General features: G+C 49.1%; 1 protein-coding gene across 8 annotated transcripts in view; it reads left to right on the plus strand.

Annotated features, from left to right (window-relative positions):
* Stx2 (syntaxin 2) overlaps positions 1–15,813 on the plus strand; it is a 55,067-nt gene that overhangs the window by 12,396 nt on the left and 26,858 nt on the right. For 4 of the 8 annotated variants that reach the window (XR_009056839.1, XR_009056841.1, XR_009056840.1 and 1 more), the window contains exons 3-9: positions 1,254–1,353; positions 2,589–2,663; positions 3,999–4,072; positions 4,853–4,961; positions 5,489–5,562; positions 5,671–5,808; positions 7,857–7,967. Coding sequence is in view for 4 of the 8 variants with exons in the window: in XM_057764888.1 (XP_057620871.1) it covers positions 1,254–1,353; positions 2,589–2,663; positions 3,999–4,072; positions 4,853–4,961; positions 5,489–5,562; positions 5,671–5,808; positions 7,857–7,967 (681 nt within the window). In the remaining 4 variants the exon portion in view is untranslated. Of the gene's footprint in view, positions 1–1,253; positions 1,354–2,588; positions 2,664–3,998; positions 4,073–4,852; positions 4,962–5,488; positions 5,563–5,670; positions 5,809–7,328; positions 7,357–7,856; positions 7,968–8,969; positions 9,095–10,316; positions 12,011–15,813 lie in introns of those variants that run through there. The other 4 variants (XR_009056842.1, XM_057764886.1, XM_057764887.1 and 1 more) reach the window with 4 other exon arrangements.

A 15,813-nucleotide genomic window follows, 5' to 3' on the forward strand; every position in this document is an offset into this window, starting at 1 on the left:
GTGGCTACAACTGAAGACACAACCTCTCACAATCCCAAGAGCAGGCCAGTACAGATGCCTGAAAATTAACAGCTGGTTTACAGGTTCAGGGGTTTAGTCCATTGTCATCATGGCGGGAAGCATGGTGGCATGAGGCACTCATGGTTCTGGAGAGGTAGCTGAGAGTAGATTGTAGAGGACAGGAAGAGAGAGTGAACTACCAGGCTTGAACTGAAACCTCAAAGCTTACCCTAGTGACACACTTCCTCCAACTAGGCCACAAGTCTTAATCCTTTCAAACAATACCGCTGCATGGGGACCATTTTTATTCAAACCATCCCACCCAGGATGGCTTCCCAGCTCAAGTCTTAGACCTGTGAAGTCCTTTGCCATGGAAGGTGATGTCAAGGGTGTGGCCATGGATCACAGCGTATAATGGCTAAGTGAAGGAAGGAGGAGAAACTGGCAGTGCCCCTCCTGCCTCGGCCGTCATGTGGCTTCCTCTATAGCCAGGTTCTGTCTGGGTCCGACCTGGATATCCCCACCAGCCTCCTCATCCCAGATTTCTGGTTGAATCTATATAGGCTCCTTGGCTATATAGTATGACAATTATAGGGACCAGGATATCTTCAGGACCCCATTGCTGAGTGACCACAGACTTTTGAAGATGTAAGTCCATCCAAAGGATCTTGCAGTGAGTTGCTTACACCACACACACATTCAGGAGGATGATGGAAGGGCAGGCCATTCGCATGGCGAGGCTTCCTCATGGAAGGATACTCCCTTGCCTTTTCCCATCCATGGGCGTGGGGTGCTCGCTGCTGACTGCTCTGCTATCTGGAGTCATATACCTCTACTTAGCACTGTGGGTGGTGGTGTGTGGGCTCAAGTGTAGGGATTTTACAGCATATAGTTTTGCTGGCAAATGTTGCTTTAGTCCTAACAGTAGGAACTGGTAGATTGCTGATCTTACTACATTTTAATTTTGTGTATGTGTGTGTGTATATATGTGTATGTGCACCCATTCATGTGCGTGCTGTAACAGGCAGGGTAACTTTTGGGAGTTGGCTCTCTCTTTCCCCCATGGATCTCAGGGATCAAACTCAGGCTGTCAGGTTTGGTGGTGAGCACCTTCACCTACTGAGCCCCCCCCTTTTAAAGTAATAATCACACACACACACACACACACGTAATAATCACAGTGACAACAGAAATGGCACTTCCTTTCCACCATCCCTCTGTGGGAGATGGTTACCGTAGTGTCTCTCTCTTAGGTGGAGGAGATTCGAAGCAGCATAGCCAGGATTGCTCAACACGTGGAAGACGTAAAGAAGAACCACAGCATCATCCTTTCTGCCCCAAACCCAGAAGGAAGTGAGTCCATCACCTGTCTGTCCTCCAGCTCCACCTTAGATGGAGCAGCATGCCCATGCATATGAGCACACACAGACCCCTTGGCATTCTAGGTCACCTTTATGGGGTTTGAAAACTCCCGAAATAATGTCAGTGTTCAGCCGGGTGAGGACCAAAGGATATGTGAGTGTGCCTGGTGGGACTCCAGCAGGAACACTGAACACTGGCTCGTCGTTGAGGGATGATGGTTCTTGGGTTTGGGGACATTAATGACAGGCTGATTTGGTAGGCAGCGGTTGCTTGCCAGAGCTGGTTAGTAATGAGAAGTGAGAGGAGACTGAGTCTGGAGGTCACTGTGGCATGGGCTCACAGAGCGGGGTCTGTGCTCAGATGTATTTCCACTTTCCTGTGCCTTAGGGTGTCAGAATATCTTTCTAAATCCTAGTTCTTCTTAGAAACGTTGAATGCCTTTGTTTAGAAACTTTCAGTGTTGGTTGCCACTTATAGAAAAAGCCAGAAAATGAGGTGTGACCTGTGGAGCCTTCCTCAGTGTCTGGTTGCTTCTACAATCTTGCTTTTAGACTAGTTCATTGATCTTTGGTCACTCTGCTGCCCCAAAGGAGCCAATCTGCCTGTCTTCCTTCTGGGGAGCCTCAGAATGTCTCTGGATTTCTGGTCACACTGGGGATTTGCAGGGTCTCCCACGCATCTGCCAGGCCTCAGTGTGCTTCAACTCCTTGGGTGTTTTTCTGACTTCACCTCAGATTTCAAGAAAGATGCTGGGAAGGCCCCCAGAGCCTCCTTAGATGCTTTCGGGGTTCAGACATTGCTGTGGGACTGCCATTGTCAGGTCGCTGCAGCAGGTGATCTTTCACCCTGAGACTAGCTGGGGTACCAGGGTTGGCTCTCCAGGTCTAGAGCCAGGTCGGCTGAAGAGTGGCATGTGTGGGGTGTCTGATGGAGCAACAAGGGCTGGGAAGATGGTGATAGCAGGAGAGACCTCTGGTACCTGGGCAGGTCTCTTCCAGGCTGTGCTGTGGGCACCCCTTGTCCTGGTGAGCCTGCAATTGTGGCTCCCACCACCTGCATCTGATGGCACAGTTCAGGGTGTGCCAGGAGCTGGTCTGGGCATGGCAGTGGTAGCTGGGGGCAGCACACTTGAGAAGAAGGCTGGATGTGTCTGTGCTTGGCCTGCATGAGTGGATGTGCAGGAGTTGAGTGTTCCAGCTCAGGTGCTTTATTTGAACTTTTTAAAGAAATAAAAGAAGATCTTGAAGACCTGAACAAAGAGATCAAGAAAACCGCTAACTGGATCCGAGGCAAGCTGAAGTGTAAGTTTGTCTTCTTGGGTGGTGGTGGGGTGTGGATGTTGGTACCTTACATTTCCCAACATGAAAGTTAAGACTACATCTAAGTAGATTGGATATGTGTATCTGGGTCTCTGGTTTTCATGCTGTATCTCATTGTGGCTCTGGTGGTGACAGAGAAAGGGGGAATAGCCTTTATATTGAGTCCCAAAGCTCTCAGATGGGTCTCTTGGCTGAAATAAGCTTCCCAGCTGCCAGGAGCCCAGCTGAGATCATGGGGCTCTGCGTTCAGCATGACACCTGGCCTGGGTGAGGGCTGTGGCTTTCTGCACAGTACTTAAATAGAAGTTGCCTTCCTTGATCTGTGAGGAAGACGTGTTTAACTCACAGAGACACATCAAAAGGAGCAAATCTCATCTCTGCATGTCACACCCTCTTCTCAGGGACAGCAACTTCATGGTGGCAGACGTGTTGCCCAGGTCCTAGTGTACTCCCCACTGATCTCAAGGCGGACCCTGAGAGTGTGCACCTTAAAAACAATGTTGTTCCCAAGAATACAACCACTCAATATCTAATTCAGACTCATTACAGTGACTGGGTGTTTAAAGACACCTGGCACGCCCCAAATACACACCAACTACTTACAAACACCGATGCACACACATGCAAACAGCCAGAGCAACAGAGACAAATGTGGATATACAAACGCATACATACGAACACAAACATACAAATGCATAAATACAAACACACAAGGCCCCTGCACAATCACACACCTGTATGCATATTTGTGTATGTGTTTGGTTTTTTTATGCATTTTTCTATATACATGTATTTATGATTTGGGTGTGTATGCATACATTATATGTATGCAAGTATGTGCATACTTGTAAGTTGGTATTTGTATATATGTGTTTACATGGGTGTTAATGTGTGTACACACAAGTTTGTGCATGTCTGTCTACATGTCTGTCATGAATACCTATGTGTACAGTGTTATAGACATTTCTTTTGGTAACTAGAACAGTGATTCTCAACCTGTGGGTCTTGACCTCTTTGGGGGTCAAATAACCCTTTCATAGGGTCACATATTAGACAGCCTGCATATCAGGTATTTACATTACAATTCACAACAGTAGCAAAATTGCAGTTATAAAGTAATAACAAAAATGATGTTATGGTTAGGAGTCAGTACAACATGAGGAACTGTATTAAAGGGTCTCAGCATTAGAAAGGTTGAGAACCACTGCTTTACAGGATTATTTTAAGATATCACCTGTTCTTTAGTTTTATGGGGAAAATTGAGGCCATCCTGAGACTGCTGTCATACTTGGGTTACTCTGCCCTGCTTCCTTCTAGCTATCGAGCAGAGTTGTGATCAGGACGAGAGTGGGAACCGAACGTCAGTGGACCTGCGGATACGAAGGACCCAGGTCAGCCTTCCAGCCTCAGTTAGATTGAGGCGATGTGGAAGAACAGCATCTCCCTTTGTCCAAATCCAAAGCAATTCCATTTGTTTATTGTGCTGGGAATTGAATCTGGTGCCCTGCATGTGCTCAGCAAAAGCTCTGTCATTGAGCCACATCTGTTGCATCTTTTTGTCATGTCTGCCCTCCCTCACTGTCTGTCTGCACATGGGTTGCATCTCTTCACTGTGAAGTGACACCTCAGAAACCCACACAGTCTGTGCTGCAGAGCAGGGGACCAGCTGAATCATCTGGATGTTAGTGGTTTGGTCTTAACTGTTTGGGGGTTTATGGTTGAGACCTGGGAAGTTCAGTGCTGTGTGAACAAGCCTGCCAGCTCAAGGCAGTCCATGTGCCTGCCAGCTGGATTCAGCTTCCCATAATGCTCACCTCCAGAAGTCAGCTGACTGCTGTAGACCCCAGATTATTTGTTGTTGTTGGTGGCATTTTGTTTTGTTTTTTTGAGACATAGTCTCACTATGTAGTCCTAGTTGGCCTGGAGCTCACTGTGTAGACCAGGCTGACCTTAAACGCAGAGATCTGCCTGCCTCTCCCTCCTGAGTGCTGGGATTATAGGTGTGTGTTACTACGGCCCGGTAACCTCAGGTCATACAGCTTCCATTGCTGCTTTTGCTCTTATTTTCTGCTGAAAAAGAGTAACGGTCTGAGCTTTCCAGTCAAAGGTTTTACCTCTTACAAAGGAAGGAATGACTCTCATACACTAACACCGTGTTTTCCATGTTCTAGCACTCGGTGCTGTCACGGAAATTTGTAGACGTCATGACAGAATACAACGAAGCGCAGATCCTGTTTCGGGAGCGAAGCAAAGGCCGCATCCAGCGCCAGCTAGAGATCAGTGAGTAGGGAGAGTGTGGCAGACACTCTTCAAGGATCCTTCACACCTTCAGCTGCACCATAAACCGGAAACCCTTTTCTAATGCCTGGGCCTAGTGTCAGCCAGATGTGTTCAGAGTTGGGGGTGGGGAGCCCGTGCTGAGTTGCTCATAGCTGCTGGCGCTTGTACATCAGTCACATATGCAAAGCTTGAGGCGCTTCTGTATACTGCAGCCCCTCCTGCCTGGCTGGGAGATGACCTCCCATGTGTTTGTCACATGCCACCTTCAGGCTAGCTGCTTCTGTCCTGAAGCCTGTGGTGAACCTGTAGGAGAGACACGGCTGCTCCTCTGTAATACCAGGGTGGGTTTGTGACACATTGCAGTCACATTTCCGCCACATTAGCCTGCCCAGGAAGGGATCTTAGAAAGGGCAGGGAAACTCTATGGACGAGGCTAATGGCTCAGTCAGAGCTTAGTGATCCCTTAGTTGACGATCCCTGGCTGCGTCCCACGCTGCATCCTCAGTGCAGTTCCCATTGCCCCTCAGCTGGGAGGACCACTACAGACGATGAGCTGGAGGAGATGCTGGAGAGCGGGAAGCCGTCCATCTTCATCTCGGATGTGAGTGCCACAGCCGTACATCAACATACTTAATGTAGACGGGCACTTTTGCCTTTAACTTACCAGCCAGCCTGGAGTTAGTAATACTTTTTCTTTTGCCTTCCGAAGATTATATCGGATTCACAAATTACTAGGCAAGCTCTCAACGAGATCGAGTCACGTCACAAAGACATCATGAAGCTGGAGACCAGCATCCGAGAGCTACACGAGATGTTCATGGATATGGCCATGTTTGTGGAGACCCAGGTAATGAGGCATCTTCCCCATGCTCTGGCCAGGGAAGCCAGGGTTAGGTATCCAGTCTCGAGTCAGGTGCTGTTTGTGGTGAATGCTTAACTGAAACCTAAGTGGACACTTCCTCCGTAGGCCACTAGTCAGTTACAGGAGCCATGCTCGCTGGCCAGCTGCTTAGGTAGAGAGCCACAGGCAGCACCAGGTGCTGGAGAATAATGAAACCTTCAAATGTCTGTGGTGGGTTTTAGGTTAAAATTAAAGGATATACAGAAACCTTACTACAGCCATGGATATGAATACATGTAAATAAATGTGAACACACATCATGTGACCTCAGTTACATATAACAGTGCTCACAGAGGAAGGAGGTGGCCAAGCCAACCACCCTGAAATTGGCAGGACTGTGGGGACATTGGTCTTCCCCTCTTGGGGCTGTTGACGACAAGAATGACTGAGCACCAGGCTGTGGTGACACACACCTTTAATCCCAGTACTTGGGAGGCAGAGGCAGGCACATGTCTGTGAGTTCGAGGCCAGCCTAGTCTACATAGTGAGTTCCAGGACAGGCTCCAAAGCTACAGAGAAACCCTGTCTCGAAAAACCGAAACAAGGATCAGGATAGTGCTTAAAGACTAACCTTGAGGGTAAAATCACTGAGACTGACCAGAGCCCACCTCACTCTATGGTGTTCTTGCCTGCTGTGCAGCTCAGGCAGGGATGACCAGAGTGTGTGCAAGTATAACATCAAGTTGTGTGTGCATGGGCGATGTGTCCATACTGACTCAGTTGCAGTGGGAACCTACAGAGATGGAACCAGTCTTCCAGGGTTTTCAGATCCCTCAGGAGCATCTGGGGCAGGCTAGGGTGCAGCTGGCCTCCAGTGAGTCAAGCTTTTGTTTGTCACCGCCTTTCTGAGGCAGCTGTCAGAGTCCCTTGGCTGATAGCTAGTGACGTTCTCTGATGTCTAGATATGTCAAGGGTTTAGGATCCATCCCCACATGCCTTGAATGGTGTTTATTTTGGTAAACTTTATCGTAAAAACTTGTGAAAAAGCTCACGTACCAGATACCTGTGGAGGATGCCAACAGTTATGGAGAGGCAAGGGTAGGCACTGGTGGGTTGGAGTGGGTATCTGTGGGCAGGGATTAGCATTGATGGTCAGTGATGGACACATGTGGTTTTCTTTGACCTGGGATGGACCAGTTGCCACTTGGTCTAAGAACTGTGGAGTGGGGCATCTGGTGACTTTCGGACTCAGGGAAGTAGTTGTGTGATGGTAGATCGATTTTGAAATCCCAAAGCTTTGTACGGCTCAGGCTTTAGTTATAATCACTTCATACCTAATGTGTGGTGGGAAGCTTCATTAGGACAAGCCACCAGAGGTGGCCTCACTTCCCGTTACCTTTTAGACGTCTGCCGTTGTGTTAGGTTGGTAACACAGAAACCCAGAATCAGGACTTGCTAGTGCATTTGCTTGTGAATGATAGTCACCTGTCCATCCTTCTCCAATGCTTTGCTATTGGCTGCTGCAGACTCGGTCTCCTCCCGGACAGGACCCAGGTAATGCACCTCCCCACACGTGCTGTGGACTCTCCTCCCATTGTCATCTTTGATCATCAATTCATTGTCACCTGGAGGCTGTACTTAGTTCGCTGATATTGTAAAGATAAGCAGTAGTGGGTTTCTGCCTGTTAGAAAAGACATCATCCTTTGCGTGTGGGATGTTTTACTGAGGGTAAAACATGAGACTAACCTGAGCTTGCAGCCCTCCCTTCACTGTGTGTCTGTGAAGACATGTCAGGTCATCGCTCATCTGTGGATAGTCTTCACCTGTCATCTGTGAAGACATGTCAGGTCATCATTCACCTGTCCTTGTTGCCACCGCCCCTTTCAGCTGCTCCTGAAACAGGAATTGGGTTGCGTTTGCTGGCGTGTCTGCACCACTTTGTAACCGTGAGGGATCCTGTCTCCATCCCTCTCGTGCGGGGCTTACCTGAGAGCTGTCTCGGGAGACATGAGAGAGCGACTTGACGTTTGCTGAGCTTGAAACTTGTTTTCAGGGTGAAATGGTCAACAACATCGAGAGAAATGTGATGAATGCTGCCGACTACGTCGAACACGCCAAGGAAGAAACCAAGAAAGCCATCAAATATCAGAGCAAAGCCAGGCGGGTGAGTTGTGCTCTGAGGACCGAGCCCTCCTTTGGTTTCTCTTCTCTTGGTCTCTAGCCATGGAAGAAGTGAAATGCCTTAAATACATGTTTTTTTTAAAAATCAAAATAATTCTTTTCACTAAAAATTCCTAAGTTGATATATATATATATATATATATATATATATATATATATATATATATATATATATATATTTAGTGTTGTAATTTAAACCCTTTAGCACCTCAAGTCAGGACTGACTTGCCTCCTTTGAATTCTGTTCTCTTTTGCCATCATCTGGGCGGGGGATGACAAGGTGGTGGGATTTGGGTTTCACTTAAATTGATGACACATTGTATGTGACAGCTGTTCACTCCATAAGGTGACTGGCTGTCTGAACCTATGGGTGGACCTAGTGTCTTGCGTAGGAGCCCTGGGAAGCAGTCTCAAAGGCAGATGTCCCTTTGCTTAGGCTTCTGTCTTGTATCCAGGCTGTCCCAAGGGAATGTAACTGGTGCAGAGTCTGGATGTACTCTGCTAGCTTAAGGGGGTTCCATGAGGTTTCATGTTGCTGCCTGCAGAGGTACTGAAGATGATGTCTGCTTGGCAACACGTCAGTGCACCACATGGGCACGCGAGCTCTTCCAGGACAGCCGAGGCCCGCAGAGGGCATCAGTGCCTACTACAGGTGGGAGGCAGAAGTGGGCTGGATTCCCCTGTCAGAACTCTGACTTTCGGGACTCCTGGGAAAGTGTTCCGTGTTTCAGTCCAGTGGAATCCAGTATGAGCCTGTCATGTGCTCAGGAGAAAGCTAGTGTTACCAGGGAACAGAGGACCGCCTGACTCTGGAGGCCTGAGCTCATTGATCAGGCCACTCTGGGAAGACTGACTGCTGTAGGCGTCAGGAGAGGGCCTGTAAGTTAGGGTTCAAAGTGAGTGCTGGCAATCGTCTCCCAGCGAAGGATGCCCGACTGGCAGTGCACAATCATTGTGGTATAATCAGCCTGCTTTTCTTTGACAGAAAAAGTGGATAATTGCTGCTGTGGTGGTGGCTGTCATTGCTGTCCTGGCTCTAATCATTGGCTTGTCGGTTGGCAAATGATTGCATAGATGGCGCTGGGTGCTTGCCTCTCCCTCAGGGTGGCAGTAAGTGACTAATCAACTAATTTACTTATTAACCTTTTCAATCAGCCAGTAGTGTGTTTGCCCAGTGTTAATATATTTAAAAATCACAGGGCTTGTTCGCTGAGCACTCGGTTCAGGTCTTAGTGGCCTCTGTTTGCTGAGGTGACACAGGCTGGGAGGCCACTGCCCCCAGAGCCTGTCCCCAGTGAAAACCAATGCAGATGCTTCGGTGTAGTTTGGTGTAACTTTTAGAACAGCAGCAACAATGAAAATGACTGTAAAATGCCCTTCACTGCTCTGTTCACCATGGAACTGAGAATGGAGCTTAAGCTGTGGACAACAGCCCAGACCAAACTCCTCTCAGGTCCCTACTTGGCAGCAGACCCCCTACTAAAATGAAAACCCTGATATTTAATTACCACAAGTGTCGTACAGTCACTGTGGACAGTCTTATCACTCATGGGCCTTACCCCCCTGCATCCTGGGGATCCCCCACTGCGGAGTCACCCTTGTGAACACTGGGCACTCAGGGGTGGTGCTTAAGAGTAATTTTTCACAGTGGCAGAAAGGCTCTCCCACGCTCCAGTTCCTCACGGCTTTTTCCCCATGATGTTTTTCTCGTGATCTGAGCATCTGTCGGGTATGGCTGCCATTGGTAGGAGCAGTGCCCTTGTGGTCAGTGCAGACCGTGAGGTTGCACAGAGAGCATCCTTCCTGGGATGAGAAGGACTTGCAGCCCCATGTCTGTTGGAAAGGAGAGTTATATATCTTTCCTGATACCATCTTCTTAGTCTACTGAAAAAGATGACATTGTTTTTTCTATGCTAAAAAATTGAGTATTTTCAGTATTTTCATCAGACTTTGTAGAACCATGCACTTTCCCCCTTGTAGCACAATGAAGTCAGTCGGATATGTTCACGAAGGTCCGACGGTGGCTCTCAGCACGGTCAGGGAAGTGCTTGCTTTCTGTGGGTTCCCATGGGCTCTTATGTTAGGACCTGGAAATCAGATGTGATCCTCTGCCTGGGCTAGCTGCACATTGCTGTCATGCTTGCAGATAAAACACACATGCATGCTCATTCATTCATTTATAAATTGATACCAGACAGCTGGGCCCTGTTTAGAAAGGTTTCCTCCTCTCTCACCTAGAGCGTGTTTCCCAATGATAGACAATTGTTTTAGGCTGCCGAGTTCCAGCAGGCTATTTTCTCTGCATTGTAGATTCCTGTCTCTTTTCTTGCAGAAGGTGATGTTCATCCTCATTTGTGTAGTCACTTTGCTTGTGATCCTTGGAATTATCCTAGCAACAGCATTGTCATAGCAACCACACCCCAAGAGCTATTTGTCCTCAGAGACTCCAACCACACCTGCAGCAGAGTCAGTGTCCTGTCCTTCCACCGTGGCTCTCAGACCCAGGGCTAGTGCTGCGTGCTGAGGTTTTTACTGGAGGCGAAGAATAAAGCACCACAGAGGTTTCAGGCCACGAAAACGCCACGAGCTGAGTGGACGCCACGTGCCAGCCCAGATAGCCTTGGTCTCTGAAGGGCTCCACAGAGATTTCACAATGGTGGCCTTCTCTCAGTAGCCTTAAAATAGGAATGATTGAAAAATCCAACTTTAAAAAAAAGATGTCAGTGTTAAAACTGTGTGTGTAGTTTAATTAGGGCGTGCTCTGTGCTCTCTCAGCTGACAGATGATGAAGAGACTGCACCGGGCTGATTTCTGTTCATGTCTTGCTTGCAGAATCATCACAGAACTGTTTTGTAAGGTATCTGTAATTTTAAATAGCTATAAATTAAATTCCTTAATATATTAACATCGAACCCCCCCTTTTCTAAGCTAGACACTGCCTGAGAAGGACAACGGGCAGGCCCTAGGCACAGGGCTGTCACTGAAACCTGGCCTTGCAGCCCTCAGTGCTTTCTGGTGACCCTGACCTAGGAAGTGTAAGGGTCGGAAAAGTCTTGATTGCCTTTAGCTCACTTCTACCTGCTTCACTATGGAGGGGACACAGCCATGCGCTGTGCTCACGTCACCCTTTCCCCGCTCACTGGTGCTGGTGGAGTCTCAAGGCAAGACGATGGTGGAAGCAGGACTTGGTGCTCACTGACCTCACAGGAGTAGTCCCAGTTGCGAAGCCATTCTTGGACAGCACCTGAAGGACCAGATTCTCAGCTGTGCCCCCACTGATGCCCAGAGTTCCTAGGAAACTGCGAGAGATGGGATGAAGATGCGGGCTGCTTTCCACTTGTGAGCAGGTGGCCCAGTGACTGCGTATCTGTGTGCCGACAGCTGACTGAGGATGTGAAGGGCGCCAAGCCCAGCAAACTCCGCCGACTGTGTGTGTGGATGCTCACTCTGCCCAGGCTCGTTTGGCTGGATCTGATGTAGCCATGCTGGTTCGAACAGCAGTTGTGAGATATACTGAGCTCTTTAGAAACTACCACCCTTACAGTGGCGAGTGTCACTCATTTGCCTCCTCACACCTCCCAGCCTGACACCTCAGTGCCGAGAGCTACTGCAGGAGGCTGGCCTGCAGTGGAGACACTCCTGCCTGGAAGCTCCCCGAAAGCTCTGAAGATGGAGCTGTGTCTGTGGAGCTCCCACCCTCTCTGCTCCAGTGCCATTGGATTTGGCTGCAGAGCTCCGCGTGCTACCGAGGTTCCCAGCCCTCATGGCAGGTTTCCTTCAGGTTTAGCCTGAGTCCTTGGCCTGCAGTGTGCTCCTCACTATGTGCTCAGGTGGCCCCCTGGCCAAGCGGGTACCTGATTCTGGCTTTCTTAGTGAAACAGGGGTGTGTGGGTGAGTCAGCCCTCAGGATATATTTCTATGCTGACTTCATAGCCTGTTTAAAAATACATTTACAGATTGTCTTGTTACTTTTTCCAACAATTTCTTCAAAAATTTTGTGTTTACATTAAAAAGTCAGAGAAGCAAACGAGAAATATTTTCTGCCTCATCATTCTAGAAGGACTTTTGGGGAGCTCTCCATTAGAGAAGGCCCCGTGGTGTGCTGCTTTCTGAGGAGACACGAACAGGTGTCTGCTCACTTCAGATGAACCAACCACAGACCAAAGTAAGTCTAAACACAACTGTCGTGTAGCTGTGTCTCCCAGGCAGGACATGGCAGTCATCATCTGGAGCAGAGCCACTGAGGTGATTGCAGGAGACTTCTGCTGGTCAGGCCCATTGCTTTGGAGGGCTATGCACAGGGCCTTGGGGCTCTGTGGTAGTGTAACTGCCCGTAAGGTGTCCAGGGACTGTCCCATGGTACAGCTTTTCCCCAGTCTTAATGCAGCAGGCTGCCCAATAGTGACGAAGACTCTTGTAAGTGACCACAGTGAATTCACTGGTTCACCAAATGGGACTTGGATGGAGTCTTTCCTTGGGTCTCTTGGTGTCTCCTCTATCTGAGGTCAGCGGACATTCTTTATGTCTTCCCAGTGTTCACCCTGACTAGAGGGAGTGTGAGGACATGGGAGAGGAGAGAACCTGACATCCTGTGGAGTCTCACCCTCAGTCCAGTTCCTGGAGAAGTTCCACGTGGGACTAGGGCCCAGATATGGACACAGTAAAGCGAAGGTCCCTACGTGTGCTGGGGGCCTGTGCTGTACCAGCAACTGGAGTTAAGCTAGGCCACAGTGACCTAACCCCACCTTGTCTTTCTAATGCTTTATAAAATAGCCCCATAGGGCTTCTTGTTACCTGGGGCTCCGTAGCTTGGCCCCAGATCCTCTGCAGGGGCATGACCTCTCTTGGTCAAGGTGCAGAAAGGGAGCAACCTCATCTCATCATTTCATTTCTTAGACCAGAGTTTTCCATCCTTTTCCACCTGAACAGGTGTTGCAGACTTCTCAATAAGGCTTCACACTGGCTTCGGTGTACAGGTGCGTGCACGCACACACACACACACACACACACACACTGCCCTTCCATAAAGGAGGATGCGTCTCCCTTCTTTCCATGGAAAAAGCTCTCGCACCATAAATTCCTGTGAGCCTGGTGAGCCCACCCTGCTGGGAGGAGGAGAAAAGCACGGAAGGAAGTAAGGTCTGGGCCCGTGGGGTCTGTGGTCCAGAGAGCAGGGCAGGAACCACATATCTCAGTGGAGGTTGGTATGCTAGGCTTGGACTCTTAAGGGAAAAATCTCATGAAAAACATTTATGTAAAGAAAGGAATGGGTGAGGACATGGTGTGCAGTTAAAACTGTATGTGGACAGGTTTTGGGTGGGTGGGGACATACCTGGTGGACTAAATCTCTCAAGGAGAAGGCTGTGTGAGTACTGGGCACCAGCAGTCAGGAGAGAGACCCTGAATATGTGTGGTGGAGGGTGAGGAATCAGACCCTATCGGGCCTGGGAGCCATCACCTCTGACTGACAGTTGGTTCGCTCACTTATCTTACCGAGTATACATGTGACAGGCCCGAGGACAGCCTCCTGTCCCGCTTTGCTTCCCAATCTTGCCTCACTTCCTGGCCTTCCTTGCTTCCTGTTTCTGCTTCACTTCAGGTTCTTGCCTTCCTGTCTCACTTCCTGGCCTACCTTGCTTCCTGTTCCTGTTTCACTTCCTGTCTTTCTTCCTGACCTGCCTTGCTTCCTGTTCTTGCTTCACTTCCTGTTCCTGCCTCACTTCCTGGTCCACCTTGATTCCTGTTCCTGCCTCACTTCCTGGCCTGCTTTGCTTTCCCTCGTGCCTTGTGTCCTGTCCCACTTCCAGTTCCTGCTTTGCTTCTTATTTCTTCGGCACTTGCAACTTGCTTTGCTTCCTGCCCTGCTCTATTTTTCCTCCTGCACCATCCTGTCTTGCCTAGCTTCCACTTCCCACTCTTCTCCCTTCCCCAGCTTTGGTTTTCGCCTCTCTTCCTGTCCTGCTGCACTTGAGCACCCTCATGCTGGCTTTAGAGTCACGCAGTCCCAACACCTTCCTAGCCATCAGCCTTGCAGCCGGTGGGACAGACCAGTGGAGCATCCTCTGAGGCTGGGGCAGAGTGCTGGGGACCCACTTCTGAGTCTCTTCCACCTGGATGTGCCTACTGTGCGCGGAAGTGCAGTTCCCCAGTGACTGCTCATAGCTGGCTGCATTGACTTCTCCATTCAAGTAACACGTTTCTGTCTCAAAGACCGGAATATAACTATACAACTAAAGCCAAAGGCAGAATCACATAAAAGCAGAGAGTGCTGGATGCTGGTGGCCTTTAATCTCAGCACTTGGGAGGCAGAGGCAAGCGGATCTCTCTGAGTTCGAGGCCAGCCTGGTCTACAGAGTGAGGCCATGGTCAGCAAGAGTTACACAGAAACCCTGTCACGAAAAAAAAACCAAGCAGAGAGCAAGGTAGCCACTAGAGGTCAGGATGAAGGCCAGGATACTAAGCCAGACAGAAATGGATCTCCCGGTTCCCAGGCCACCTCCATCAGTGCCACCGTTCCCCACTGTAAAGTCACTTGAGCCCCCAACTAGGGTTTTGCTGAGTGTCTTTCAGGACATGCTTTAAAAACAGATCTTCCTTCCTTCCTTCCTTCCTTCCTTCCTTCCTTCCTTCCTTCCTCCTCCTCCTCCTCTTCCTCCTCCTCCTCCTCTTCTTCTGTATGAGGGTTTTACCCACACGTATGTCTGTGCCCCACGTGTATGCAGTGCTTGAAGAAGGCAGGGGAGCATCATATCCATGGGATTGGAGTTGCCAACAGCCACTAGGTGGGTGCTAGATATGGAACCTGGGTCCTCGGGAACAGCAGCCAGTGGTCTTATACTGCTGAGGGATGGCTCTCTCCAGACATTTTTGTTTTGTTTTTCGAGACAGGGTTTCCCTGTGTAACAGCCTGGAACTCAATTTGTAGACTAGGCTAGCCTTGTACTCACAGATCTGTCTGTCTCTGCTTCCTGTGTGCTGGGATTGAAGGTGTGCACCACCATGCCCAGCCATATGCTATTTTTGAAGGCTATATGTGACATGGGTGAAGCCTTGGTCTCATCTGCCGGGATTAGTAGCTGTCACACCCTGGTTTTCTGGAGACTGCGGTCTGTGCTGGTGAGACCGTTTGCTTTGGGTGTCTTTTAGCAGATTGAGCTCTGAAAAGAGACATTCTCCCCAAGGTGTCCATATAGCCCACTCCCCCTACTGTGCTGGGGCTTTGGCTTTTAAGGTCACCTACTCAGAGAGGCCTAGCATGGCCTTTTCCCCTCAAAAATCCTCATTCTCCATTTCTTCACAGTTCTTCCTGACTCACACATGTGCTGTCTGCTCCGACCAGCAGGTGGCAGCGTTGCCCATTGTTCTCTCTGTTCTAGGACACAGTTGTCTGAGTGATACATGCATATAAAAGCTAGATATACATATACGTATGTACATACGTGTAAAATAATACATGCATATACAAATAATGAAGGCTTAGAACAGGAGTCACCATCTGCAGTACCGGCCCATGTCCTTGCATTTAAATGCTACAGCTGATTTAACACACTGACTCGACTCTTTTCTTCAAGTGTGGGCAAGTATGGAGGTGCCCTTTAACTGGGACTTTGGAATCCAGAATGGTGAAAGGCCAGTGAAATGAGTTCTGTCCAGAAGAGGTGTGTTTTAAAGGGGTTCCCCTCCCCACTGTTTGGGGAAACAGCTAAGGAAGGGCCTATTTTGGCTCCCAGTTTCTGAGGTTTTGGCTGTGGTGCATGGCTCCATTGCTTTGGCAGAGAGGTAAGGACAGAGAGTGTGGTAGAGGCTGTTTACCTTATGACAGGCAGGAA

Source organism: Chionomys nivalis, chromosome 3 (assembly GCF_950005125.1).
Source record: "Chionomys nivalis chromosome 3, mChiNiv1.1, whole genome shotgun sequence".
Taxonomy (NCBI): Eukaryota; Metazoa; Chordata; class Mammalia; order Rodentia; family Cricetidae; genus Chionomys; species Chionomys nivalis.